The 27,023-nt window shown below is 62.9% G+C and overlaps 3 protein-coding genes across 3 annotated transcripts; 2 read left to right on the top strand and 1 right to left on the bottom strand.

The window, feature by feature from the left end:
* The first annotated feature begins 2,929 nt into the window (after positions 1-2,929).
* LOC137151601 (prostaglandin D2 receptor 2-like) lies at positions 2,930-6,085 on the top strand. Its single transcript, XM_067545872.1, has 2 exons — positions 2,930-2,965; positions 5,075-6,085. The coding sequence occupies exons 1-2, from the start codon at positions 2,930-2,932 to the stop codon at positions 6,083-6,085; spliced, it is 1,047 nt and encodes a 348-aa protein (XP_067401973.1).
* A 3,524-nt stretch (positions 6,086-9,609) lies between these two features.
* On the top strand, positions 9,610-12,553 carry LOC137151600 (fMet-Leu-Phe receptor-like). The gene has a single exon (XM_067545871.1). It carries the CDS (start codon positions 10,203-10,205, stop codon positions 11,295-11,297), a length of 1,095 nt encoding a protein of 364 aa, XP_067401972.1. The 5' UTR covers positions 9,610-10,202; the 3' UTR covers positions 11,298-12,553.
* Positions 12,554-13,566: 1,013 nt separating this feature from the next.
* Positions 13,567-24,536, bottom strand: PHLDB3 (pleckstrin homology like domain family B member 3). Its single transcript, XM_067545870.1, has 16 exons — positions 24,263-24,536; positions 22,979-23,219; positions 22,576-22,707; positions 21,862-21,999; positions 21,296-21,424; positions 19,541-19,696; positions 18,953-19,063; positions 18,522-18,596; positions 17,901-17,996; positions 17,548-17,644; positions 17,296-17,419; positions 16,762-16,849; positions 15,257-15,328; positions 14,932-15,154; positions 14,304-14,389; positions 13,567-13,836 (listed from the first exon to the last, which is right to left on the bottom strand). The coding sequence occupies exons 2-16, from the start codon at positions 23,207-23,209 to the stop codon at positions 13,702-13,704; spliced, it is 1,893 nt and encodes a 630-aa protein (XP_067401971.1). The 5' UTR covers positions 23,210-23,219; positions 24,263-24,536; the 3' UTR covers positions 13,567-13,701.
* Between the last annotated feature and the right edge of the window lie 2,487 nt (positions 24,537-27,023).

The raw sequence follows: 27,023 nt of genomic DNA, 5'->3' as shown, positions 1-27,023 counted from the left end.
ACGGAGGGCCCCCTTCCTGCCCCGCAGCTTTAATCAGGCGTTACTTCATCAGAGAGAATGGACTGGAGCAGCCTGGGACCCAGGACACCTGGGTTCCAACTCTAGCTGTGCGGTCCCTCGGGCAAGAGGCGCTTCATGCCTCAGTTTCCCTACCACTAATTTGGGGAGAACAGCCCTGCCCTCCCCCACAGGGGGGCGGCTAGGAGCAATGTGTTAAAAACTGTGAGGTGCCCAATTGCGATGGTGATGGTCAGACCAGGACGCTAGCCACTATCCCATCATAGTGGGTCAGTCCTGGGGCCAGTTTTGTTCAACAACTTCATTAATAATCTGGAGGATGGGGTAGATTGTACCCTCAGCAAGTTTGCAGATGACACTAAGCCGGGGGGAGTGGTAGATACCCTGGAGGGCAGGGGTAGGATACAGAGTGACCTAAACAAACTGGAGGATTGGGCCAAAAGAAATCTGATGAGGTTCAACAAGGACAAGTGCAGAGTCCGCATTTAGGACGGAAGAATCCCATGCACAGCTACAGACTGGGGACCGACGAGCTGGGCAGCAGTTCTGCAGAAAAGGACCTGGGGGTAACAGTAGATAAGAAGCTGGATATGAGTCAGCAGTGTGCCCTGGTTGTCAAGAAGGCTAATAGCATATTGGGCTGCATTAGTAGGTGCATTGCCAGCAGGTCACGGGAAGTGATTATTCCCCTCTATTCGGCATTGGTGAGGCCGCATTCAGAATATTGTGTCCAGTTTTGGGCCCCCCACTACAAAAAGGATGTGGACAAGTTGGAGAGAGTACAGCGGAGGGCAACCAAAATGATGAGGGGGCTGGAGCACAGGACTTATGAGGAAAGGCTGAGGGAACTGGGCTTGTTTAGTCTGCAGAAGAGAAGAATGAGGGGGGATTTGATAGCAGCCTTCAACTACCTGAAGGAGAGTTCCAGGGAGGATGGAGCTAGGCTGTTCTCAGTGGTGGCAGGTGACAGAACAAGGAGCAACGGTCTCAAGTTACAGGATGGGGAGGTCTAGGTTGGACATTAGGAAAAAGTTTTTCCCTAGCGGGTGGTGAAGCACTGGAATGGGTTACCTAGGGAGGTGGTGGAATCTCCATCTTTAGAGGTTTTTAAGCTGAGGCTTGACAAAGCCCTGGCTGGGATGATAGAGCTGAGGTTAGTCCTGCTCTGAGCAGGGGGTTGGACTAGATACCTCCTGAGGTCCCTTCCAACTCTAATATTCTATGATTCTATGATTCTATATCAAAGGGGGTCTGGTGGCAAAGCCAGGCCAGGGGGGGCAATCTCCCTCACGTTTGGGCCCGTAAATAGAGAGCGTCTCTGTCTCCATCACCTCACCCAGCCCCAATTTGCCCCGTCCCTGGGATGTGTCAGCCCGTCCGTGCATCGACCACACGTCTGCGTCCCCCGATGCTGGAAGACCTGCGTGTCAGCGCCGGCGGCTCAGAGCAGGTGGGGTCCCGCCCGGCACTCTGATGCCCCAGCAAAGGTATCAGAAAGGAAGCCGTAAGAGCTATCAGAGGGATCAGTCTCATCGGCTCTCCGCTCAGTATCTGCCGATCACCATTAGTAACCTACCGCCACGGTGTCTGCGTCTCCTGAGCAGCCTTGAGGTTTCTGTTCTGCTTGCACATGTGAGATGAGCATTGATAGAGACATTTCAGCCCCCCAAGCAGCTTTTAGCAACTGGGTCTGTACAACGCCGATGCAGAGGGGCCTCAGCCTGCACCGAGAGCTCCGGGGTGCTGCAGGAATGCAGAGAACAAACCCCTTGTGCCGCCGTTTGTTTTGGGTGAAAGGGGAGGAAAAAACCTCTACAAACCCCCCTGGGTGATTCTGGAGACGCTGCCCCCAAAGGTTTCAAGTCAGGCGAGGACCCCAACGTTTGGGATTTGTTTATGGTAGCTGCCATGACTTGTTCTCCCGGGGCTAAGATCACACAGCTTTAAAGTCGATGGAGCCAGATCCCTAACTGATGAAAATTCAGTGAAGCTACGGCCGACCGACCCCAGCTGGGATCCGGTCTCGCTGCTTTGAGCTGATCAGTGCCCTCCCAGCTCCCTGCCCCGCGTGGCCCAGGGCCTCACTGAGCTGGCCTGTGCTCGCCCCGATTCTGTTCCCCATTAACATTTCGATCACGGGGTGGGCTGATTAAGCACCTGGACCCCCCAGCCGAGTGGGATTCCGGAATAACAGGAAACACTGTGTCGAAAACAAAACCCCAGCTTGAGCTGCGTATGAGAACATGGCCAGATAATTATCTCACTGCACAAGAACCATCAGCTGCTGAGGCTGCTGCGACCTGGGCTCCCTGCAGCACCCAAGGGGTTAACTCCCTGCTGCTCAAAAGTCATTATCCTCCATGAGGAGCTAAAGAAGTCGCTCCATTTGCTGGTAGCATTACTATAGCCGTTATCCGCCCTGTGGAGTTAACTCCATTTGCCGGCAGTGCTAGTATAGCTGTTATCCTCCATGTGCACCAGCCCCTAGAGGCGCATGTCGCTCCCTTTTTCCACCAGCATCCTGGGTCCTCGTCTATCTGAGATCTCTGCCCATGCGGAGGACGTGGGAGACTCAGGATACCCAGCCCCTCAGGGCTCCATGACCCCTACCCCCCATGTTTCCCCCCAAGCACCCTTCAGGAGACGCCAGCCTGGGATTGCCCATTCTGAGGCCCCCTCCCCATCTCCCCGCACCTGAAATCTCCCTCCCCACCCTGCCTCGCGCTGCTCTCCCCAGGGTAGGGCCCACACTCACCCCCCAGAAGGGGAGCATCTAATCGCTTCCTGCCAGCGCCCCGGTATTACCTAACTTCCTACCTTCAGCGCAGCCCGCAGAGCCCCAGCCGAGGGTTTGCAGACGGTGCTGATAGGAGCAAGCCCTGGTCTCTCTCCACCCGCAGCTCCCTGGCCCATGGCGTCCCCCTTCCCCACCAGGAGCTGGGAGCAGGTAAGGTCGTGCCGTGATCTGACAGAGATTGCCAGGAGCTGGCCAAGCCGCAGGGCCAGCTCCCATGCCTGGCAGGGAGCCCACATCCCTGGCAGCCCAGACAGAGAGACCACAGACACCTGCCCCACTGTCCAGCCAAAGAGTCCTGGATGGAACCCAGGAGTCCTGACTCCCAGCCCCCTGCTCTATCCACCAGACCCCACTCCCCTCCCAGGCCTGCAGAGAGAAGCCAGGAGTCCTGGCTCCCGGCCCCCTGCTCTAGCCACCAGACCCCACTCCACTCACAGAGCCAGGGAGAGAACCCAGGAGTCCTGATTTCCGGCCCCACCTTTTCTAACTCTGGAGTCAGGGTGTGCGTTGGAGGCAGCCAGGACTCCTGGGTTCCCCCTTAGCAGACCGCTGTCCCAGCACTGGGCACCCCTCGAGGAGTCGGGCCCCCAAGCTGGCCTGTGAGGTCAGGCGAGGCACACGGGCGTCGGAGCGTAACTGTAAACGGGGACTCCCTCGAACGGCGGCGCGGTTTCCAGGGGGTCCCGCGGGGATCGGGTCTTGCCCTGCGCTGGTGAACGCTGGGATCAGCGTCCAGGAAGGAAACATCAAACCACGCCGGCTAAAGTCACCCGATGGCCCAGAAATCGGGGAGTGGGAAATCCCGAGGGGGCCCGGGCAGGGATTCAGAGCGAGCTGGCACAGGCTGGACGTCTTAACCCAGGGCACGTCCCTGCACGCGGCAAAGGAACCGCAAACATCGGCCAGACCCGCGAGAGGGGGAGGCTCTTTCCTGTGGGGAGAGATTTGCGGGGACGGGGGAGAATCAGCCGGACTCAGGCTAACGCCAAGATCTTACAGAGGAGCGGGGAGGTGATTTTTTCCTCTGGGTTTGGCCCTGGGGAGCTGTGGCTGGGCCCCGTGTCCAGTTCTGGGGTGCACATTCCAGGAAGGAGTTCGGTCCCTCGGGGAGGGGGCCCTGGAGAGGCTTGAAGGGTTAGAAAAGCTGCCGCCCAGAGAGCGACGCCAGGAGCTCCAGCTGCTTAGCTGAACCCAGGGAAAGCTGCGGGGTGACTCGATCCCCGTCTGTCCGGCCCAACGCAGGGAACAAAGATTTGATGGGGGCTGTTCAGTCGGGCAGAGGAAGGGGGGACCCGAGACAGCGGCTGGGGTTTGAAGCTGGACAAATTCAGCCTGAAAATAGGGGGTCAGTTTTTACCAGGGAGGGGAATAAACCATTGGGACGACTCCCCGAGGGGCGCAGGAGGGTCTCCATCGCTGGCAATATTTAAATTAAGATGGGATGTTCCTCTAAAAGATCAGCTCCAGGAATGGTCTGGGGGCCACGCTCTGGCCTGGGCTTAGCGGGGGACCGGCTAGACGGTCACAGGGGTCCCTGGCCTGGGGGTTTAGAAATGTCCAAAAACCGGCAAATACCCACTGGGCAGTCAGAGACCATCCCAGGGCATGACATGTCCAGCTGGCTGGAGGGGTGACCGGAGCAAGAGGGCTCCCTGTATAACGGGGGATGGGGTGAAAGCCAGGGCTCCTGGGTTCTCTCCTCGGCTCTTGGGGGAGGAGGGGATCTGGTGGATTACAGCAGGGGGGGCTGGGAGCCAAGTCTCCTGGCTTCTCTCCCCGGCTCTGTCTCTGACCCTCCGTGACCGCCAGAAAGTCCTTTCATCTCAGGTTCCTCTGTTACAAGCTGGGGTCAATGTTTCCAAAGCTCAAGTGAGGGTGGTTTGGGAAACCGCCGTGGCCACTGCTCCAGAGGGGTGCGGCTCTGCGAAGGATGGCGCCGTGTGCCACAAACCCAGGTGTGGTCCCCACGTGGGGCTGGCTGTGTGTGCAGCGCAGCAGGGCGGTTCCTGGGGGAGCCCGAGGTTAGCGCCAGGAAACAGCAATTGGCTGAGACGAGAGATAACAACGGCTCCCACCTGCTGTGAGGTCCGGGAGCTGTGTCGGGGGGAAGAAGACAAGCAGGGGGCTGTGGGTCAGGATTGAGGGGCACCAGCACAGCTGGGGGGGGGGGAGCCCGGGGAGGCAGGGACAGCGGGGGCTGAGAGTCAGGAGTGAGGGGCACCAGCCGGGCCGCGTGCTAAAGCGGTCCCCTCTCCCCAGGCTTCCGGCAACACCACCGCGCCAGCAGCCAACTCCAGCGCCACGCCCGTCACCACCATCATCCTCAGCCAGCTCTCGGTGCTCATCTTCGTGGTTTCCTCCCTGCTGGGACTGGTGGGCAACGGGCTGGTGGTCTGGGTCACCAGCTTCCGCATGCGCCGGACGGTCAACACAGTCTGGTTCCTGAGCCTAGCGCTGGCCGACCTGCTGTACGCCCTGCTGCTGCCCTTCTACGCCGCCAAGACCGCCATGAACGGGCAGTGGGCCGTCGGCGGCTTCCTCTGCAAAGCCGTCAACTCCCTCCTCTTCCTCAGCATGTTCGCCTCCGCCTTCCAGCTGACGGTCATCTCTGCTGACCGCTGCCTGCTGGTGACCCGGCCTGTCTGGGCCCAGCGACTCCGCACACCACTGCGGGCCTGTGGGGCAGCCGCTGGGGCCTGGCTACTGGCTGGGGCCTTCTCGGCCCCGTACCTGGCCTACCGACAGGTGAAATGCCAGGGCGATCGCTGCTATTGCTTCAACCAGTTCGGAAAGGGGGCAGCAGGGGTGGCACAGAAGCAGAGGCAGATCGTGGTGCGCTTCGTGGTTGGCTTCCTGGTGCCGCTGCTGGTCATCACGGCCTGCCACGTGGCCGTGGTGCTGCGGGCTGGGCACCGGGGCCGCCGGCCCAGCCGGACGGCCAAGGTGGTGGCCGCCGTGGTGCTGAGCTTCTTTTTCTGCTGGCTGCCCTACCACGTCTTCAACTTCCTGCACGGGTCGGCGGGCGGGCTGGCGGCCGTGAAGGTGGGCGCATCCCTGGCCTTCAGCCTCACTTGCTTGGGCTGCTTTCTCAACCCCCTGCTCTACGCCTTCCTGGGCCGCCGCTTCCAGGAGGGGCTGCGGGGCAGCAGCCGTGGCCGCTGGCTGGAGGCCGCCCTGGCTGAGGACTCGCAGAGCTCGAGGAGAAGGAGCGGGCGCAACCGCTCGATGGGCTCCACCACCTCCTCCGACCTGAAGATGGGGCAGCCGTGACGGGGCAGGGGGCTGGGCCCCACAGCTGGGGGCTCCCGGCAGGGGTCACGACTGTGGGATGGCACCGAGCGGGATGTGCTGGGAGCCCAGGGCCATGCCGGAGCAGTGCATGCTGGGAGCTGCCATTGTCTCCATGGGCCGTGCCAAAGCAGTGCATGCTGGGAGCTGTCATCTTCATGGGCCTTGCAGACACAGTGCTTTCTGGGAGCTTATGGTCACACCGCAAAAGAGCATGCTGGGAATTCTTGCCCCCATTGGCCACACCAGAGCAATAACAGACCTCGCCCCTTTTCCATGCTCCAGGAATTCAGTGATACTCAATGGCAGCCACAGGGTGGGCAGGGCTGTTACAAGGCCTGACCATGGCGGTTGCTATGGATGCCACCACCTGGCCGCCATTTTGGGGCCTGATTTTCACAGGTCTGGCTGGAGGGACCGGGGCAGAGTGCTTCTTAAAACCAGGCTCTTTTTATACAGAAGGCTCAGATCTGCTTTTGTTCCAGCCACCTCCCCTGTTTGGCAGTGTATCCTTCCACCAATCAATGTAATCCCGCTAAAAAAAAAAGAAGTCTGGAAATCCAGCCCTTTTTAATACAAGATCTACTTTCAAAGGAAAGCTACTGCGTGTCCTTCCACCACAAAGTAGTCCCTCAGAACTAGTTCTTAAAAGCAGGCCCTTTTTATACAGGAGCTGGATCTACTTTCAACATACACCGACTGCGTGTCCTTCCGCCAAATAATAATCTGAAAACCAGTCTCTTTTCATACAGAAGCCACGCTATGCTCTGCACACCTGGTGTGTGTGTCCTTCCGCCAAACAATAAAAGGTAAACTGTCCCTTAAAAATCACTCTGAAAATCAGGCTCCGTCATATTCAAGTACTGGGACTACTTTCATTGTCACCATCTCGCACTCTGTTCTGTGTCCTTCCACCAAAAAAATATAGTCCCTGAAACATACAACAGAATGTCGTGCCCTTTAAATATAAAGGCTGGGCCTTAGTATGCCCCCCCCTTCTGTCTTCTTCCACTCAAAAGAAGTAGTCCACTCAACAAGTAGAGAGCGTCTACTTGTCTCCTTTGTATCCTTCCACCTTCTAGGCAACTGAACACAGGCAAAAATAGTCCCTCCAATAAGCATCCTGAAAGTCGCGCTCTCTGTTAAAGACGGGCACGTCCCCGCCCTCTCCCTGGGCTTTGTACCCTTCACCCCTCTTGGCAATGCTGCCGCCCCAAAAACAATGAATAAAACCGCTAAAATGTCTTGGGTGTGTAGGAAAGAACAAAGGCTGCGAGTGCGACGTTAGCGCTGGGCATGGCGCCTGGATGGAGGGAACAGCCATTGGGGGTGGAGCTCGACAAGCCCCGCCCATGGGCGGAGTCATGTCACTTAGTGGGCGGGGTTGGATAAATCACTCCTGTGGGCAAGATCTATGTCGGTTGGTGGGCGGGGCTGGGGCTCTGGCGCTAGTCCCAGTGGCTACCTGGGGTGTTTGTTACAGAGAAAAGAACAGAAGAGACTCATCTGTGGTCATGTGCTGAACCCGTGACACAGCTGGGAATTGAACTCAGGCGTCCTGGCCCCCCAGCCCCCTCACTATAACCACTAGCCCCCACTCCCGCCCCAATGCTGGGGCTAGAACCCAGGAGTCCTGGCTCCCAGCCCCCCCCCTCTAACCACTAGACCCCACTCCCCTCCCGGGGCCGTGAAGGGAGCCGGGGTCTCTTTCCCTGGGCAGGGCTGGGCTCCAGCTAGGCAGGAAGAAGATGGCTCCAGTTTTGGTCCAGCAAGGGGAAGCCAAGGCCCCTGCTCCTGGGCTGGGGGGGCTGAAGCAACCTGGCTTCCTGCCCCACCAGCCGGGCAGATGCTGGCAAGGGGCAGTTGGGAGCCGGCGAGACAAACCCCCCACCCCTCCCGAGAGCAGACCAGTGCCCTAGAGTCCTGCCATGCAAAGGGGAGCAGTGCATGCTGGGATCACTCCACTCCCAATTGTCGACACAGGAGCAACGCATGCTGGGAGCTCTCTCCTCCCCCCACCCCAGCCATGCTGGAGCAGTGCATGCTGGGAACTCTCCCCTTCTTGTCCATGCAGGTGCAGTGCATGCTGGGAACTGTCACCCACCCATTGGAGCAGGGCATTCTGGGAACTCTGTTGGCCATGCAGGAGCAGCACATGCTGGGAGCTGCGTCCCACTGACCCGTACTAGAGCAGTGCATGCTGGGAAGTCTCATGCCTCCATGGCCATGCTACAGCAATGCATGCTGGGAGCTGCCTGACTCAATTGGCTGTTCTGAAGCAGTGCATGCTGGGAATCCCCCCCCCCCCCAATTGGCCACACCTGGCTCCAAAGCAAGTTCTGCCCTGTGTGTCCACCCGCTCCGCCCAGACAGCTGGGTTCGTGGCTGCCAGCCCTGCCCTGACCTCACAGCCCCCTCCCTAGGGCCACCCCCTGGCCCACAGGTCAGCAACAGCAGCAGCCAGCCCCCGCCCCCACCCCACTTCTCCTTTCTGGTGCAGCGCCTGCTCTGGCTGGGGGCCAAACCCCGGCGGGGGGGCCAGGCGCGTGTGACCGTCTGACCACCGTTGGTTCCTGGAACAGAGGCTGGGGCCCAGACACGAGCGGTTGGACGGACGGACGGAGAGGGCTGGCGGCGCTGCCTCCCACAGGTAACAGGGCGGGTGGGGGGTCCTGGGCCCCATAGAACCCCCTGCCACGGCTGGGCTGGGAATGTGGTGGGGGGCTGCACTGGGGGAATTACACCATTCTAGTTCTGTGCACACACGTGAGTGTGGGTGTGGGAGAGCGCGTTGTGACTGTGTGTGTGTGTGTGTGTGTGTGTTACAACAGCCTAGTTCCGTGTGTGTGTGTCTGGAGCAGTGTGTGTCAATTAAAACAGTGTGAGTGTGTGTTGCACTATCCTAGTTCTTGGAGGTGGGGGGTGTGCACACCTGCACCTGTGTGCGCTTTGCAGGTCAGTTCTGAGACTGTGTGGGTGTGTTACAACAGTCTAGTTCTGTGCGTGTGTCTGTGCATTGTGTGTCAGTCGAAACAGTGTGTGTCTGTGTTATACGATCCTAGTTCTCGGTGTGTGTGCGCGTGTGTGTGCTTTGCAGGTCAGTTCTGATGTTGTGTGTGTGTGTGTGTGTGCGCACACTGTGTGTCTGCTGTGATATTATTCCAGCTCTGCGTCAGTTGTGACATTATGTGTGTGCATCACAATAGTCTAGCTCTGTTTGTGTGTGCCGCACTGAGTGTCGCTGGTGACACTGTGTGTGCGTTATAACACCCGAGCTCTGTTTGTGTGTGCTGTGTTGTGTGTCAGGGGTGACACTGTGTGTGCATTATAACACCCGAGCTCTGTTTGTGTGTGCCTGCGGCTGAGGGGACCCTGGGGGTGGGGCGGGGAAGTGACCCCGGCTCCCCGCTATTTTTAGGCGCTACCTGGAACGGAGCAAGGGCGCGTCCATCTGTCCCCCGGCGTAGGGCCTCTGGCCGCGGTGCAGTCCGGGCCGTATCCCTGTTGTGCGTAAGGGGGAGGACAGGCTTGGTCTGCCCTGCATAGAACCCAGGCGTCCTGGCTCCCAGCCCCCCTTGGCAGAGCTGGGACAGAGCCCAGGCGTCCTAGAAGGCCTGCACGGGGTGATTTCCCCTTGTGCCGGCTGAAAGGCACCATCCCAGCAGCCGCAGAGCCAGCCCGGGGGGGGGAGGAGGGGGAGGGGCATGATGAAAACGACACGTGGATGTTGGCGCGGTGCCACCCTCTGCCCACAGCCAGATGTGCTGCCAGGGCGGCGATCGCCCCCCCCCCATTAGCTCCGCTGCACATGGGGCTCTTAGCCGGGAGCCACTAGAGGGGCCGAGCACCGGGGCGGGGCTGGGAAGACACGGCCACCCAAGGGGAGAGCTGAGTTCAGCCAGAGAGGTTCAGTTGCGAACCCTTTGCTGGCATGGGGCCGCCAGGCCCCAGGCAGGAAACCGTCTGGCTCGGGCGGCAGGAAAGGGGCCACGGGGTCTTTCCCTTCTAGGAGGCACCAGCCCCAGGCCGGGGACAGGCTGGCTCTGGGAACGGGACCCAGGGCCGCCTCTGTCTCTCATCTCTCTGTCTCAGGTCCCTCATGGAGGCCAACGCCACGGCCACCGCTACCTGGCTGACCTGGCCTGGGTCCACGCCCGCCCCGAGCGCCCCCATCGACCTAGCCCAGGTGGCCTTCTACGCCGTGGTCTTCGTGGCAGGCTCCCTGGGCAACGGGCTGGTGATCTGGGTCACGGCCCGCCGGGCCACCCGCTCCGTCAACTGCGTCTGGTTCCTCAACCTGGCGGTGGCTGACTTCCTCTTCTCGGCCAGCCGGGCCGTGCCCCTGGCGAAGAACGCCTTGCCCGGCGGCCACTGGCCCTTTGGCGCCTTCCTCTGCCGGGCCACCAGCTTCATCAAGTATCTCAACATGTTCTGCAGCGTCTTCCTCTTGGCGGCCGTCAGCCTGGACCGCCTGGCGACCGTCACCTTCCCCGTGTGGTCCAAGAACCGCCGGGGGCCCCGCCTGGCGTGGGCGGCCGCCGCCGGGGCGTGGGCAGCAGCCACCGGGGCCAGCCTGCCCTTCTACCTCTACCGCAACCTGGTGCCGCAGGGGAAAGCCGCCGGAGCCAAGTGCTCCCTGACGCTGGGGGGAGGGCCCAAGCTGACGCTGTATCTCCTCCGGCTGCTCTGCGGCTTCCTCGCTCCCTTCGCCATCATCGTGGCCTGTTACGGGGCCCTAGCGGTGGTGCTGAGACGACGCCCGGCCACCCTCCGCTCCAGGAAGCCTTTCAAGGTCATGGCGGCCCTGGTGGTGACCTTCTTCCTGTGCTGGGCCCCCTACCACCTCTTCCTCCTCCTCAAGCTGGGGGGCGTCAAGGGCCAGGCCATGACCGTGGGACTCCCGCTCGCCTCCGCCCTGGCTTATTTCAACAGCTGCGTCAACCCCGTCCTCTATTTCTTCATGGGGCTGGACTTCCGCCGGGCGCTGGGCCACGCCACCCTGCGCCGGGCCTTTCGCCGGGCCCTGCTGGAGGACACAGCCTACTCTGCGGCTGGGCCCCGCGCCCGCGGGAGGAAGGGGGCCTCCTCCGTGGCCGGGCTGGACCAGAGCTCAGAGACCCCCAACTCAGCTGGAGGAGAGCCCCCAAGGACGGGATGGGGACCTGTTGGGCTGAGGGCGACAGGGACTGAGTGAGAGAGATGCCCCCACTGTGGAAGGCAGCAGCAGAAAGCGCGTCCCAGAGGCAGATGCCAACAGAGCCCCGGCCATCCCACCGCTGCCACCAATGAGCTTCTTCCTGTGCTAGAAGCAGAGACCTGCAGGTGTCCCCAGGGCAGGGGCAGCGACAAGGAGGGCTACACGCAGGCCCCCCCCCCACATACAGCTTCCCCATAGCCTCTATCTATCCCACTTCCCCCACGAAGGTGTGTGCGGCTGTTCTAGGACCAGATTCCTCCATCCACCCCCAAGCCCTGGGAGGACGCCCTCCACAAACACAGCTCCCCTGCCCACCCCCCTGCCCCAGCACCCTGCACGTGCAAAAAAACCCCAAGACGTATCCCACTTCCCCCACCAATGTGCAGGCTTCTGTCCAGCCTATGTGCCCAGAGAGGGAGAGTCCCCACGTGTGCACACACACAGCCACCCAAATGCATGCACAGCCCCTCGCACATCCAGCCACGAGGTAGCCCATCGGCCCCACTGACATGCGTCCCTGTCCTAGACAGACTCGTCTGTGGATCTGCAGAGCAGACAGCGGCTTGGATAGAGGCGCGGCCCCCACTGCCCCCTCCCTGCTCCCCCCTCCCCCCGCAGTGTCCCCCCACACATAGCTCCACCCTGTGTACATAGACCCCCCCATCCATCCCACTACCCCCACCAATGTACCTATGCTTCTCCTATGGCCCGGCTCCTCCTACAGCCCCCAGGGCAGGGAGGGCCACCAAGCCCTGCCCTGTTGAGAGGGGGACTCAGTCCAGCCAGCGGGCCATGTAGTACTGGTGACGGCCTGGTCTGAGACCCCACAAACTCATGCCATGGATTGTCCCATTAAAACAACGACTTGCCCTTGAAGGACTCTGGCGTGTTTGCGGCACGGGAGCCTGGCAGCCAGAACCCCCAGCCAGAGACAAAGGGCCCATTGTGGCCGGGTGTTGTGTATACACAGTCCAGCCAATGCAACAGGAGAGCTTGTAATTAGAGCCGGGGCAGGGACTGAGAGTCAGGACTCCTGGGTTCGCTCCCCGGCTGTGGGAGGGGAGAAGGGGGCAGACAGGGAGCCAACAAACCTCAATAAATTCCTTGAGCCATGAGTTGGCCCCACAAAGCCTCGTGTGTCTGAGACGCTGAGGCGCCCGCAGGCTGCCAGACACAGACCTCCCAGCCTTTCCCTGCCCACCGAGGCTCAGCAAGCCGCCCGGGGCACCGGTGGAGCTGACGGGGGAGGGAAGGGGCTGGCAGGGAGCAGCGGGTGGGGAGTGATGGGCACCGGCAGGGGCAGGGCTGGGCTGGCAGGGGGCAGCGGTGGGGAGTGAGGGGCCAGCAGGGGCAGGGCTGGGCTGGGCTGGCAGGGGGCAGCGGTGGGGAGTGAGGGGCCAGCAGGAGCAGGGCTGGGCTGGGCTGGCTGGGGGCAGTGGTGGGGAGTGAGGGGCACCGGCAGGGGCAGGGCTGGGCTGGCAGGGGGCAGCAGTGGGGAGTGAGGGGCCAGCAGGGGCAGGGCTGGGCTGGCAGGGGGCAGTGGTGGGGAGTGAGGGGCACCAGCTGCGATAGATCTAGAGACACGCAGCCCGAGGGGCAGAAGAGTTTCTGTAATAAATAGTTGGCGCCAGCAGGGGGCAGCGGCCCTAGGACCCATAACAGACATGGGAGGGGGGCGGTGTACAGACGAGATCGGGGGGTTGGATGGGGACTACCCTCAATGCTGCCATTGGGCGCTGGGCCACATAGCACAAAGCATGCTGGGAAAGGCCACAAGGCCACCAGATCCTCTGCCACCCAATCAGAGAAACTCCACGCTCCTCATTGGTCGGGGCTTCAGCCACGGCTCCTTCCAGGCACGGCTGCCATTGGCCAGTTCGATCCTGGTCTCCTCCAATTGCTGCAACCCTGAAGTCTGTTCCCATTGGTCGAGATTTTGGACAGTTGGTGGGAATTTCAAGTGCAGCCACCGCCATTGGTCACTTCAGTCCAGGTATCTCCCGATTGGTGCAAACTCCAGCTGAGTCTTTTGGGTAATTGGCTGGGTTTCAAAGCCAGGCCACCTGGGATTGGTGTGAATTACAACCAGGTGTTCCCCCCACCCCATTGGCTGGCATTTAAAGCAGGTCTCCTCCTATTGGTGCAGATCTTGAATAAGTCTTTTCCTATTGGTCAGGATTGGAGCAAACGCCGGCACCCCACTTAGCCCCGCCACAGCCGAGAGGTCCAAAGGGGCAGGGCCAACACAGCATCACCCCTTGCAGAACCAAGTCTACCTCCCATTGGCTGCCCTGCCCTCAAGCCCCTCCCAGGGGTGGGGCCAAAGGCCCAGCTGGCCAAGCCCATCAGTTGGGGGGTGGGGCAGGCGGGGCGCTGGGGGCTCTGGGGGCGGGAGGGCGGCTCAGTAGCGGCTGTTCTCCTCGGCAGCGGTGACGATGGCGTCCATCCAGATGCGCATGGCCTCGGCGCTGGGCGCCACCAGGCAGAAGAGGCGGTCGTAGGTCTTGACGCAGAAGGTCAGTTTTGGGTTGGGACTCTGCAGGAGAAGGGCAGGGTCAGCCGGGGGGGGGGGGCGGCTGGGATGATGTGGGTGCCGGGGGGGGAAGGACACACTGTGGGTCCCAGAGATGGGGGGATGCTATGGGCCCCAGGACTGAGGGGGAGATGGCATGGGACATCCCGGGTCCCAGCACTGGGTGGGAGGACACTGGGGGTCCCAGCGCTGAGGGGGAGGGAGGGAGGCTGGGGAGGAGACAACGCTGTGGGTCCTGGTGCTGGGGGTTGGGAGGGACATGCTGGGTCCCACAGCTGGGGGGGATGCCATGTGTCCCAGGGCTGAGGGGAAGATGGCATGAGATGTCTTGGGTCCCAGTGCTGGGGGGGAAGGGGTTCTGTGGGTCCCGGTGCTGGGGGGTGGGGGGCACGCCATGGGTCCCAGCACTGAGGGGAGGTACAGGGGGTGGGGGGACGCCGTGGGTCCCGGCACTGGGGGGCTGGACGTACATTGAAGGCGCTGCGCAGGTGATCATAATAAACCTCTTCGATAGCCTGGAAGTAGATGACACCCTTCATCTTCGCTTCCTCTTTGTCTGCAACGAGATGGGGGGTGGTTTGGGGGGGCTGCTGAGGGGAAGGGGGGTGGGTCATGGGAGGAAGGGGGGTGGGTGGGGGAAGGCCACGCAGGGGGACCAGAGATACATGGGAAGGGAGAGGTGGAGGGATGAGGGAGAGGGGTGCCGGGGGGGCTCACCTGTGTAGTAAGCCAGCAGGAACCGCTGAGGGTGGGTGTTGGGGGGTGGGTGAGATGAGGAGCGGGGTTACCTGGGGGGCAGGGGGACGTTGGGGGGCCGGGTTACCTGGGGGGCAGGGGGACGCTGGGGGGCCGGGTTACCCGTGGGCAGGGGGACGCCGGGGGCTCACCCGCGTAGTAGGCCAGCAGGTGATGCTGGGGGTGGGTGCTGGGGGGCTGGGTGCGCTGGGGGGGGGGCCGGGTTACCCGTGGGCAGGGGGACGCCGGGGGCTCACCCGCGTAGTAGGCCAGCAGGTGATGCTGGGGGTGGGTGCTGGGGGGCTGGGTGCGCTGGGGGGGGGGGCCGGGTTACCCGTGGGCAGGGGGACGCCGGGGGCTCACCCGCGTAGTAGGCCAGCATGCGACGCTGGCGGTCGAAGCAGAACCAACGTTTCTTCCAGGTCTTGATGCGCCCGCCCATCTTGACCAGGAAGCCGCGGCAGGCCCTGCCCGTCACCCGCACCTCGGGGCAGGTCTCCAGGCTGTGCCCCGAGGCCTCCAGGTGGGCACGCAGGTCCAGGGGGGCAGGCGCTGGGGTCTCCCGCGCCGGGCCCGGGCTTTGGTCCTGAGGGGCGCAAGGCGGGGGTTACACGTGGGGGGTGGGAGACACAGACCCGAGGGCGTCAGCCCCTAACCAGCCCTGGGGGTCTGGCTTGCTCGGAGGGGCATGGGGGGGCTCACCTGGGCAAGGGGGGGCCTCTATGCGTTGTGTCTCCCCCTGGGCAGCTCGTTTCGCCTCCTGTGGGGTGAGAGGGGGGAGATAAGGTGAGCCAGGGCCCAGCGGCCATCGGGGGCCCAGCTTAACGCCCTGACTTTCTGGGGAACCCCAGGGACAGAACTGCCCCCCTCACTGGGACCTCCCACCTCACCCCCTACCTCCACACCTGGCCCCGCCCACCACCCTGGCCCCGCCTCCTCCATCTCTGGCCCCGCCCCCTACCTTCACAGGAGACCCCCGTGGTCCCAAACTTTTGCCCCACCCCCACCGCTCCAGGCCTTCCTAGCTCCTCCCCTTGCCACGCCCCCCACCGTGAACCCGCCCACTCCCACTGTTCTGCCCAGGCCCCTCCCCCTGCTGGCCACGCCTCCATCCTCACCCCATCCCCAGTCCCCACCTCCAAGCAGGCCCCCCCCAATCCAGTGCAGTCTCACACCGACAACCCCCCCTCGTCGTGGGGACCCCGAGCACCACCTGTCCCCTCCCCATCGCTGGGCGCCCCACCCCCCCACAGCAGCACTGCCTATTCCCGGGGGGGAGGGGGGAAAGCTGACACAGCGAAACCCCAACTTCCCCATTCCCAGGCTGAGACCATGGGACAGACACGTGGGGAGGCCATGGGGTCCTGTGGTTAGAGCGGGGGCTGGGAGCCAGGACTCCTGGGTTCTCTCCCAGGCTCTAGGAAGGAAGTAGGATCCAGTGGCTACAGGGGGGGGAGGGGTTGGGCTGGGGATTCGAGGTTGGGGGCGGGGGTGGAGAGCCAGGACTCCTGGGTTCTCTCACCCGCTCTGGGAGCGGAGTGGGGCTCAGTGGGTTCGAACCAGGGGCATACGGAGGAGCCCGGGGGCCAAGTCTACATTTGCACCCCTTCCCCAGGCCTCACGCCCCCCCACGCACAGGGCAGGAGGGGTTCCGGCACCACCCCCAGCTGCCCCAGGGACAGGGGGGTCTGTACGTCTGGGGCGGGGAGCGCATGAGGCGGGGGGGGCACAAATGCAGGCTTGGCTTCGCTGCCCCCCCCCCCCCCACACACACACTTACCTGGCTGTGCGGCGCCCGCCTCTCCTCCTGCAGCCCCACAGCCCAGCACTGGCTTGGACTCACCCCCCCAGCCTGGCCAGGGGGGCTGAGCTGGCCCTTCATGACGCGTGGAGGGGGGGGGGAGACCTCCTGGGTCCCCGCCCCCCACCTGTCGCAAAAGGGACAGCCCAGCGCGCCCCCAACCCCCCCGGACTTACCCCCGCAGCCCGGTGCCAGCTCAGATGGGGGACAGCCTCACCCCCACCCCCCCCCCAGCCTGTGGGTCAGCCCTCCACGCCAGGCAGGGGGCACAGGGGGCTCTGAGGGGCGCAGGACTCCTGGGTTCTCTGACCGGCTCTGGGAGGGGAGTGGGGTCCAGTGGGTTCGAGCGGGGCTCGGGGGGGGAGAGGGGGCCAGGACTCCTGGGTTCTTACCCGCGCCTGCAGCAACCGCTGTCTCTCCGCCATGGCTTCCCGCACCATCCGCTCCATTTCGGCCAGTCGGGTGACACAGCCGCCCATGCTGGGGGCAGAGAGGGACGTGGATCGTGGGGGGTGCGGAGCCTGGAGTGACCCCAGGGAGGGGGCAGGTTGGGAGAGACACACCCAGGACCCCCCCCAGAATGGGTAGGAGGATAGTCCACGGGGAGTGGGGCAGAACGGGGGTACCCTCAGGTGGGGGGTCTAGGATTCTCCTCCTCGGGGAGTTGGGGGGAAGGACGGGGGGGGATTTGGAGGAGTCTGTGTCTGGAAGACCCAAGGATGGGGCAGAGCCAGGGAGAGGGGCCCCCAGAAATGTTTGGGGGCCCGGGGAGTGGGGAATTAGAGGGGCTCCCCAGGGATGAGGGAGAGCTGGGGGCTGATTGGGGGTGTAGAGTGGACAACAGAGAGTCTGAGGGGGGGCCATGGGAGTGACGGACCCTCCAGGGCTGGGGGGGGCAGTGGAGGGATGGGCATTGGGGGTCTCACCTGTACAGCCCTGGGGCCGGCCCCCCCAGCGGATACAGGGGGCCGTTGAGGCGCGAGAGAGGCAGGCAAGGCCGGTCGCCCCCCGCCGACAGCTGCAGCGCCAGGACGTCCGAGTCCAGCCCCTCTGAGAGACAGAGATGGGGGGAATCAGCACCCCACAGGCACAAAGAACCCCCCCAAAATCCCTACTGCTCCCACCCAGCCCCCTTAAATATTCCCACCCCCACATTCTCCCCTCCCCCCGGATCCTACCTTTGGCATCAAGTGACAGGGGGCGCTGGGAGGGCCGGGGGGCCGACCGGTCCCGTCTTCGGGGCAGGCTCCCCGATCTCTGCAGCCCGATGGAGCCCTGGAGAGAGAAAGCAACGGGGTCGACGAGCAGGCTTCACCCCCCAACTCCAGGTACCCCAATGCTGCCTCCCCAGCACCTCCACCCAGCCCCATGGCTCTGCCCCCCTTGCTGGCGGGACCCCCAGCTCACCCTCCAACCTGGGCACTGCCCCTTCTAGCTATTGGGGGGGTGGGAAGAGACAGACACAGGTGGGCACAGACACAGCCAGAGCAAGGCGGCGGAGCACGGGCGCAGGACAGACGGACACACACACCTGGACGGAGCTGCGGACAGAGAACACGCAGGCCGGGTCGCGCTGGTCGCAGCCCAGCACCACGACCTTCCGATCCGTCTTTTGAGTGAACATGAGCTGCAGAGACACGGAGACATCGACGTACAGACAGACACACAGACACGGCGGGGGAAGGGACCCAGGTGTCCTGACTCCCAGCCCCCTCTTCTCCCGGTGTGCTTTCATCCACCAGACCCCCCTCTCCTCCCAGAGCAGGGGAGAGAACCCAGGCATCCAGGCTCCCAGCCCCCCCTGCTCTAACCACTAGACCCCACTCCCCTCCCAGAACAGGGACAGAACCCAGGCGTCCTGGCCCCCAGTTCTCCTCGGAGCCACCTGCCTGCAATGCCTGAAACTCACCTGCAGGTGGCAACATGATCCGTCCCCTGTCCCGATGTTTCTTTGGGTCGGGGGCTCCTGGCCCTCAACTGGAGGGACCCAGGCGTCCAAGGGACCGGGGGTGGGCCGGTGTCACGCCTCGTGACACAGGAGAGAAGCTTTGACCTGTACTGGAGCAGTCAGGGGTGGGGGGAGGCCCAGGGAGGGACCCCAGCAGACAGGAGAGGGGGGCACAGGGTGGGAGAATCCGGGGGGTGGGGTTACCTTGGTGAGCTCCTGGTTACTGACGGGCAAGTCGTCCCCGCAGGCTTTGTCCAGCTCCTGCAGCCGGCGCCTCTCCTAGGGACACAGGCCAGGAGCGGGTCACCCCACTGGGTCCTGACCTGCTCCCACCCGATTCCATGGGCCCAGCCAGCCCAGTCCCCCCACTCCCTGCCCCCCAGATCAGAACAATGGACCCATCTCCAACACAGGAGAGATAAAGCAGGGGGCGGGTGGAACTGGCAGCCAGGATGCCTGGGTTCTCTCCCCGGCTCTGGGAGGGCAGTAGGGTCTAGTGGTTAGAGCAGGGGGGGCCGGGAGCCAGGACTCCTGGGTTCTCTCCCCGGCTCTGGGAGGGCAGTGGTGTCTAGTGGTTAGAGCAGGGGGAGCCAGGACTCCTGGGTTCTCTCCCTGGGGTGTGGGGGGTTCCTCACCGAATTGAGGCTCTGGACGGCCTCTCCCTTCTCCTGCGCCAGCCTGAGGCACTCGCCCGCCATGTGCTCCTGCACCGAGCGCACCTGGCCCTTCAGCCTGTCCACCTTCCTCTGGGGAGGAATGGATGGGGGGGGGTGAGAATCTGTGAGAAAAGGAACCTCCCCCCACAAGAACTCAGGTGTTCCCACCCAAGACCGAGGGGCAGCCCCCCACCCAGGAGGCAGGTAAGACCCGGTGCTGGATCCTCCTGCCCCCCTCCCCTGGAATGGGCTCTGGGAGTAGCTAAGACCTGGAACAGGATCCACACGACCTCTGGAACGGACTTGCTGCTCAAGACCGGGAACCCCTTTGCCCCCTGGAATGGATTCCGGGTGTCATTGCCCTGGAGAAAGGTAAGACCCGGATCTTTGTCTCCAGGGGGTGTCCCGTCCTCCCCAGACCGGGCTCTAATAGCTGGAAGACCTGGAACAGGACTGTCGGGTTACAACCTGGAGCCGGATCCCCATGTCTCAGGAATGGAGCCACGGGTCCCGCCCCAGGAGGCTGGGAAGACCGGGACGGATCCCCAAGGATCGGCCCCCACTCACCTTCCTTTCCTGGAGGCTCTCCTGGACTTGGGCCACCCGGCCAGCCAAGGCCTTGTAGGCCGCCTCCTTCTCCTCCTCCAGGCGGCTCTCGCGCTCCAGCTGCTGGAACTCCAGGTCCTCGTAGCTCTTCAGCGCCCCCTCCAGCATCTCCGACGTCTGTGGGGCGGGAGACCCCGTCATGACTCCTGGGTTCTCTCCCCAGCGCTGGGGGGAGGGACCCAGTGCGGGGCGGGGAGGGGGGGGGAGGGAATCTCATACATCTGGGCTAGATATAACCGCCACACTGGGTCAAAGCAATGGTCCCTCTAGCCCAAGGTCCCACCCTTCAACAGTGGATGGTGCCAGAGCTTCAGAGGGAACGAGCGGAACAGGGCAATTACCAAGTGATCCCGCCCCGGCTGTGCAGTCCCAGTGTCTGGCAGTCGGAGTTTTAGGGACGCCCGGAGCATGGCGTGCGTGGCTTCCCTGACCATCTTGGCTAATAGCTGTGGATGGACCTGTTCTCCAGAAACATACCTCGCTCTTTTCTAAACCCAGTTATACATTTGGCCTTCATAACATCCCCTGGCAGTGAGTTCCGCAGGTTGTCCGTGCAGCGAAAGAAGTAGTACTGCCTATCGTTTGTTTTAAACCCACTGCCTATTAATTTCATTCCGTGATCCTTGGTTCTTGTGTTACGTGAAGGGGTAAAGAACACTGGGCCCACTTTCTCCGCACCAGTCAAAATTGTATAGACCTCTATGAGATCCCCCCTCAGTCCTCTCTTTTCCACGCTGAACTGTCCCAGCCTTTTTAATCTCTTTTCATACGGAAGCTGGTCCATACCCCTGATCATTTCTGTTGCCCTTCTCCGAGCCTTTTCCATTTCTAATATGTCTTTTCTGGGTGACCAGATCTTCACGCCGTATTCAAGAGGTGGGCGTCCCATGGATTTATATAGCAGCATTATGATATTTTCTGTCTTATCATCTATCCCTCTCCTAATGATTCCCAACAGTCTGTTAGCTTCTTTGACTGCGGCGGCACATTGAGTGGATGTCTTCAGGGAACCGTCCCCAACGACTCCAAGATCTTTCTTGAGGGCTGACAGCTAATTTAGACCCCACATTCTGTACGTGTAGCTGGGATCATGTTTTCCAATGGCCATTCCTCTGCATTTCTCAACACTGAATTTCATCTGCCATGGCGTTGCCCGGTCACCGGGTGGGTGAGATCCCTTCGTGACTCTTCGCAGGCTGCTTTGGACTTAACTATCCTGAGTAATTTTGTGTCACCAGCAGATTTTGCCACCTCACTGTTTACTTCTCTTTCCAGATCACTTCCAACTGTGTTGAACAGCACCGGTCCCAGCACAGACCCCTGCGGGACGCCCCTATTTACCTCTCTCCACACGCTCCATTTAGTCCTACCCTTCGTTTCTGTCTTTTACCCAGTCACTGATCCAGGCGAGGACCTTCCCTCTTATCCCGCGACAGCCAACTCTGCCGAAGGGCCTTTGGCGAGGGACCTTCCAGCAGTCCAAGTGCACTCAGCTCACTGGATCCCCCTCGGCCATGTTCGTTGACCCCCAAAGATTTTTATAGGACACGGACCACATCGGGGCATGTCCCAGGCACAAGCTGCCTGCTGGTGGGCTTTATTCCAGTATACGGGTCATCTCTGGGCCCTATCAACGTACACGGGCCACCTCTTCCTCTACAGAGACCCCCTCTGGGCCATATCGGTCCATAGCGGCCCCCCCTCCCCAGCCCCTACCTGATGCAGCTGGCTCTGCAGCCGCTCCCGCATGCTCTCGGGCTGGCTCTCCAGGTGGGCCTGGGACTCGATGTGCTGCCTCTGGAGCTCCTCCACCTTGCGCCGCTCCTTCCTCAGCCGAGCCTTCTCCTGCCAGGGACGGGGTGGGTCAGGAGCCAGGACACCTGGGTTCCACTGGACTCTCCCCCCTCCCCTGGCCAGGCACCATCCCCAACGGGCTGGGAAATGGGGGGAGGGGGGACAAAGAATGCTGGGGGAAGGGCCAACCAAGAGCAAAGGGTGCTGGGAAAGATGGGCACACCTGGACAGAAGCAAAGGATTCTGGGATACAGTGAACAAGGGGAGAGTGGCAAAGGATTCTGTGGCAAATGGGGTAAGGGGGGAGGGAACACAACGGGCTCTGGGAAAAGAGGGTAACAAGACCTGCAAAGGATTCTGGGGAGAAATAAGACAAGAAAGTTGGCAAAGGATTCTGGGGAAAAGTGGGCAAGAAGACGGGAGCACAAAGGCTGCTGGGAAAAGAGAAGCCCCCGCCAAGGTTACCGGGGGCCAGGCAGGAGCCTGACCTTGTCTCTCTCGGCGCGGCACCGGTGCACCGTCTCGGCCATCTTCCTCTGCAGCTGCAGGACCAGCTGCTCCTCACGCTGCAGCTCCTGCCACTCGGCCGCCAGCTCCCCCTCCAGCAGCGCCCCCTCCAGCTTCATCTGCCGGGAGCGAGGGGGGTCAGAGCCGGGCCTCACAGCACACAGAGCCCAACAGGCCGCAGCTACAGCCTGCTCTCACCACTAGACCCCACTCCCGTCCCAGAGCCGGGGAGGAGAGAACCCAGGAGTCCTGGCTCCCAGCCCCTCCTGCTCTAACCACTAGACCCCACTCCCCTCCCAGAGCTGGGAGAGAGCCCAGGAGTCCTGGCTCTCAGCCCTCCTCCCCCTGCTCTAACCACTAGACCCCACACCCCTCCCAGAGCCAGGGAGGAGAGAACCCAGAAGTCCTGGCTCCCAGCCCCTCCTGCTCTAACCACTAGACCCCACTCCCCTCCCAGAGCCGCAGAGAACCCAGGAGTCCGTCCGAGCAGCTCAATGTTTTCCCTCTCCCCAAACGCAGCAGGGATTGTGATTGCAGCAGGGACCCACCCCAGGGCCCCTCCCCACCCGGCTGGGCGCGGTGCCCCGACGAGACTGGTTTGCCTGGTGCCTGCTGGAAACGCTCCCTCCCCCCCCACCCATTCCCTTCCCCCCCCAGCCATCCCCGTGACTCAGGGAGGGGAGGACAGGACACACCTCGATGTTCATCTCCTTCTGCTGGTGCTGCAGCTCCTTGACACGGTTTTCCAGCTCCACAATCCGGCTCAGCGTCTCCTCCTGCTGCCCCCGCAGCCGGGACCCCTCTGCGCCCGCCTGGGGGCTCTCGTCCTGGGCGGGAGAGAGCAGGATTGGAACCAGCCCCGTCGACAAGGGGGCCCCATTCCCTGCCCCCCTGAGCCAGCCAGTCCCCCGCCCTGGGGCCCGTGCCCCCATTCCCTGCCCCCCTGAGCCAGATGGTGCCCCACCCTGGGGCCGGATGGGGACCAGCACCCCCTAGAGGGGAAAGACTCCGTGCCCCATTCCCTGCCCCCCCCGAGCCAGCCAGTCCCCTGCCCTGGGGCCGGAGCCCCCTAGAGGGGACAGGGCCCGAGCTGCTCACCCGGTGCTGGGCGCTTTCAGTGCTGCTGGCCTCATCCTCCGTGCTGTCGCTCGTGGCTCCCCCAGGGCTGGAGGAGAGAGAATCCGTGTCGCCCACTGGCCGGGCCCGGGCCGCCTGGGGGCTCTGGGCTGGAGACGCCCCATTCAGCGGCTCCTGCCCCAGGAGGGCTGGGAAGGGGCATCGCGAAGTCTGCCTTAGCCCTCCCAGGGGCTCGGCCTCCTGGAGAACCATGGCCAGAGACCTGCAATGGCAAGGGAGGGGAGGCGCTAGGAGGCGCTGTGCTGCCGGGGGAGGAGGGGGGTGTACAGAGGGGCTCTGCCCAGGCTGCCAGGGCTGGCCCCAATGTCCCAGTGTGGATCTAGGGGGTGCTGGGCTGCAAGGGGGGGGGGCCGGGGCTCTGCCCTGGCTGTCAGAGCTGGCCCCCATGTCCAGATTCAAGTGACTCCTTTCCTAAATCTCCCCATATAATAGCCCCCCCACGCCCCACCCCAGAGGTGGCTGCATCTCAGCGCCATGTGCCTTGGACAGGCTCTTTGGCAGGGAAAAATCCCAACTCACCACCTTGACCCCGGCTCACCCTGCCCTTGCCACGTCCCTCTTTATCTCCGGCACGAGATTGTCCCCCTCGAAGGGCGCCCGGGGCCGGCACTGCCTCGCCTGCGGCTGGGAGTCACAAGGGGGGTCCCAGTTTCCCATGGGTCGGGGGCAAACCGCTGATGTCCGAGCTGGGAAGTGGGAGGGGATGATACTGGCCCCCACGGGGGGGGGGGGAAGAGACGTGGAGGGGGGAGACCTTCCCCTGAGAGTAAATAAGCTTCGGGGACGCTTGTGTTTTAGTTTCCTGCGGGGAGGGGGCAGCTGCAGCCCCAGATCTGCGGATAGAACCCAGGAGTCCTGCCCCCCCCCCCTCTATTAATCAGCCCAGCAGCCAATCCAGGGGCTCCCCCTTCACGACCCCCCCCCCCAGGGACGTCAAGGGGCCCAGGCCTGGCCCCACTCACCCCCCCCCAATCCGTGCGCGGTGGGGCCGATCCCTGGATCCCCCCCGCCCCCAGCTCGAAGGGCGCAGCAGAACCCAGGTGTCCGGGCGGCGCGCTGGGAAGCGGAGAGAGAAGCAGGGTCAGGCGCGCCATGGGGGGGTCACGAGCCGCCCTCCCCACAACTTCCCCGCCCCAGTTTGCAAACCCGCTCTTTCTGTTTCTCTTTCCCTGTGTCCCCCGCCCCCACCCCGCAGGTGACGGCTGCTCGGCTCCGGGACCCCCGGCCCGGCCCCCCGGCGCTCACCGGCCGCCCCTCCCCACACGTCCGGCTCCGGTCCCGGCGGGGGGGCCGCGGCTGCTCCAGCTCGTTCTCCAGCCCGGCTCGGAAACACAACACCTGTGACATCAGCGCCCGGGAGGGGAGCGCACGTCACGGCCTGCCACAGCCCGGGAAGGAACCCAGGCGTCCTGGCGCCCAGCCCCCACCGCCCGGCTGGGCACGGATCGCGGAGCAGGCGAAGCTGAGCCGTGAAACCCCCGAGCCAGAGCCAGCGCCGAGCCCCGCAGCACGAGGTCTGGGCCGGGACTTTCTGCCCTTATGTAACCGGCCCAGATCCGGATCCTGGGCTCTGGAGGCAGCGGGGACTAGTGGTTGGAGCAGGGGGAGGGGCTGGGAGCCAGGACTCCTGGGTTCTCTCCCTGGCTCTGGAGGGAGCAGGGACTAGTGGTTAGAGCAGTAGGAGGGGGGCTGGGACCCAGGACTCCTGGGATCCAGCTCGGACATTTCACTGCTCTGTGCCTCAGTTTCCCTGCCTAGGAGCAGGAAGATCACTCCCCCCCAGCAAGCGGGGTGACTCCCCATCCCCTGGGGTCTCCTCTCTGCCAGGTGTCAGTTAATTACCAGCAAGATGGATTTTTGAGGGGGGGGGGGTGAATACACATGGAGCCACAAAGAACCCAACCCCCCCCACACACAGCCCCGAAACCTCCCCTACCCCCCACTCCATGACCATGTCCCCATGGGAGCCTTTCCCCAGGGCACAGGACCCTTCTGCTCTAGGGGAGCAGTGGCCCAAGTAGGGGGGAGGAGAAGAAATGGGACACAGGCTCTGTCCCCTCCCTCCCTCCTTCCCCGGGGCCTTGGTTAGTTTCACACAACCTCAGGGATTATGTAACCCCAAGGTCACAGGTGGCCACTGGCTTAGTATTAACACGGGGTGGGACCCGGGCAATTAGCCACCCCAGGGAGAGCAGGGTTCCACAGGGTTCTCTCCCTGGCTGGTGAGAGCAGTAGGAGGGGCTGGGAGCCAGGACTCCTGGGTTCTATCCCCGGCTCCGGGACAAGGCTCCCCAGAGTCCAACATCCGTGAGAGAAACCAGTTTGTCTCCCCTGGGCCTGGCCCTGCAGATCCAGACAGGCTGGGTCCTGCCGGCTGACGCCCACATTTACCTGCCGGGAGTTTCTCTTGGGAACCGCAAGGGGCCGGAGGCTCGGCTCAGGCGTTCCCACGAGAGCCGGGCTGGCGCAGCCGTTACTGCAGGTCAGGCTTCGAATCCAGAAACAGTTTAAAATAAAATCATCGGGCTAGTTCGAAAGGCCCCATCCCGGCGCCCCAGAGCCAGAGGGGAAAGGCCTCGTGGCCCATTCCCCGCCCCCTGAGCCAGCCAGCCCCTCGTGTTCAGGGCTATCCACCTTCTGTCCCTACATCCTTCAGCCACTGTCAGCCACTGTCACCAGCAGCCAGGGCCGGGTATTCAGGCTAAGGACCCTCCCAGGGGCGTGGGCCAAGGCTCCAACCTCCTGGCTGACATAGTCAAATCCAGCACCAGAAAGGCCAGTAGTGGGCTGGGAGCCAGGAGTCCTGGGTTCTCTCCCCAGCTCTGGGAAGGTGGGGGAGCCTAGTGGTTAGAGCAGCAGGGCTGGGAGCCAGGACTCCTGGGCTCCAACCCCAGCTGTGCTGCACAGATTTCCCCACTCTGTACCTCAGTTTCCCCTCTCCGTGTAATAGAGCTGAGGAACCTGACTCAGCTCCCCTCAGCAAGAACCTTTATCCAGCTCAACTAATTAACGGGGGTTAATTGCTCTGAGATCCAGAGCTGGGAGCCCCAGGAGACAGCCCTGCGAGGAGGCATCACTCCAGGGCGGCGGGGTAGCTAGCACCAAGCTCCCAGCCATTGGCTGTCTGAGGCACCCCAGGCACACACAAAAGACACACTCCCTTCTCCTAGCAACACTGCAACAGGGAGGAGCCCTTTTATAGCCCTGCTCCCTTCCCAGAATGCCTCACTGCCCAGCCTCCAACACCCATCAACCCTGGGCACTACATCTCCCACAATTCTTTTCTTCCAGGGCTGCAGCCTTAAAGGGGAAGCACCTCTCTTTGGAGGGGGTGTCTGAGGATGGCCCTAGCCCAGCCCCATGGAGTTCACCAGGCAGAAAGACCTCCCCCCTCAAGGCTGGGATGGAGCCATGCTGACATTGCGCCTGGCTCTGGGGTGGCGTCTGGCTGGCCAGGCCTGTTTGCAGGAGTCAGGGTGGGTGGGAATGGACTGAGGAATGGGGGGGGTCCCTTTTTTAAGCAGAGGGGGGCTGTGGCCGGGGTTCACCCCTCCCTGGCAAGGAGGGAAGGGGACCTGGAGTGGAGGAAGCTGGGCGGGGGGTGAGGGATGGAAGCCAATTCTCTTTCCTGTGCATTGTTCCCCTGGGCCAGAGTCACATGCAGGCTCCTGCTGCCGTTCCTAGGGGGAGGCGAGGGGGTCTGGGCCCTTAGGGTGCATGTAGGGGGAGAGCCCCCCAAAACCCACTGGCTGCAGAGCCAGAGAACAGGCTGGGAAACGTGAGGGCGCAGCGCCCTCTGGTGGGAAACTGCAGTAACACGCTGGCCCCATGGGCCCAGCAGCCAGCCAGCCAGCCTGAGGTCCCGCCCCACCCCAAACCTCAGCCCCCCACGCCAGCCCCTCTAGCCCGGTATCCCGCCTTGCGAAGCAAACTCGAGTCCAGCTGGGTCCAACACAACTTTATACATTCAGCAGCAGTAGCACATTTCCAAAAGACCCCGAGATCC

This window comes from Emydura macquarii, unplaced genomic scaffold, assembly GCF_026122565.2.
Source record: "Emydura macquarii macquarii isolate MOO-44397 ecotype Brisbane River unplaced genomic scaffold, CSIRO-AGI_Emac_v2 contig_1113, whole genome shotgun sequence".
Lineage (NCBI taxonomy): Eukaryota > Metazoa > Chordata > Testudines > Chelidae > Emydura > Emydura macquarii.
The sequence above is the reverse complement of the archived record's forward strand: the minus strand, read 5'-3'. Positions and strand labels throughout refer to the sequence as shown.

Coding starts and splice junctions, on each gene's coding strand:
- LOC137151601 (XM_067545872.1), top strand. CDS start 2,930: ATGGCGTCCCCCTTCCCCACCAGGAGCTGGGAGCAG. Junction 2,966..5,074: donor CCACCAGGAGCTGGGAGCAG/GTAAGGTCGTGC, acceptor CCCTCTCCCCAG/GCTTCCGGCAACACCACCGC.
- LOC137151600 (XM_067545871.1), top strand. CDS start 10,203: ATGGAGGCCAACGCCACGGCCACCGCTACCTGGCTGACCTGGCCTGGG.
- PHLDB3 (XM_067545870.1), bottom strand. CDS start 23,209: ATGGTTCTCCAGGAGGCCGAGCCCCTGGGAGGGCTAAGGCAGACTTCG. Junction 22,000..22,575: donor AGAAGGAGATGAACATCGAG/GTGTGTCCTGTC, acceptor CGCTCCCGGCAG/ATGAAGCTGGAGGGGGCGCT. Junction 13,837..14,303: donor ACCTGCGCAGCGCCTTCAAT/GTACGTCCAGCC, acceptor CTTCTCCTGCAG/AGTCCCAACCCAAAACTGAC.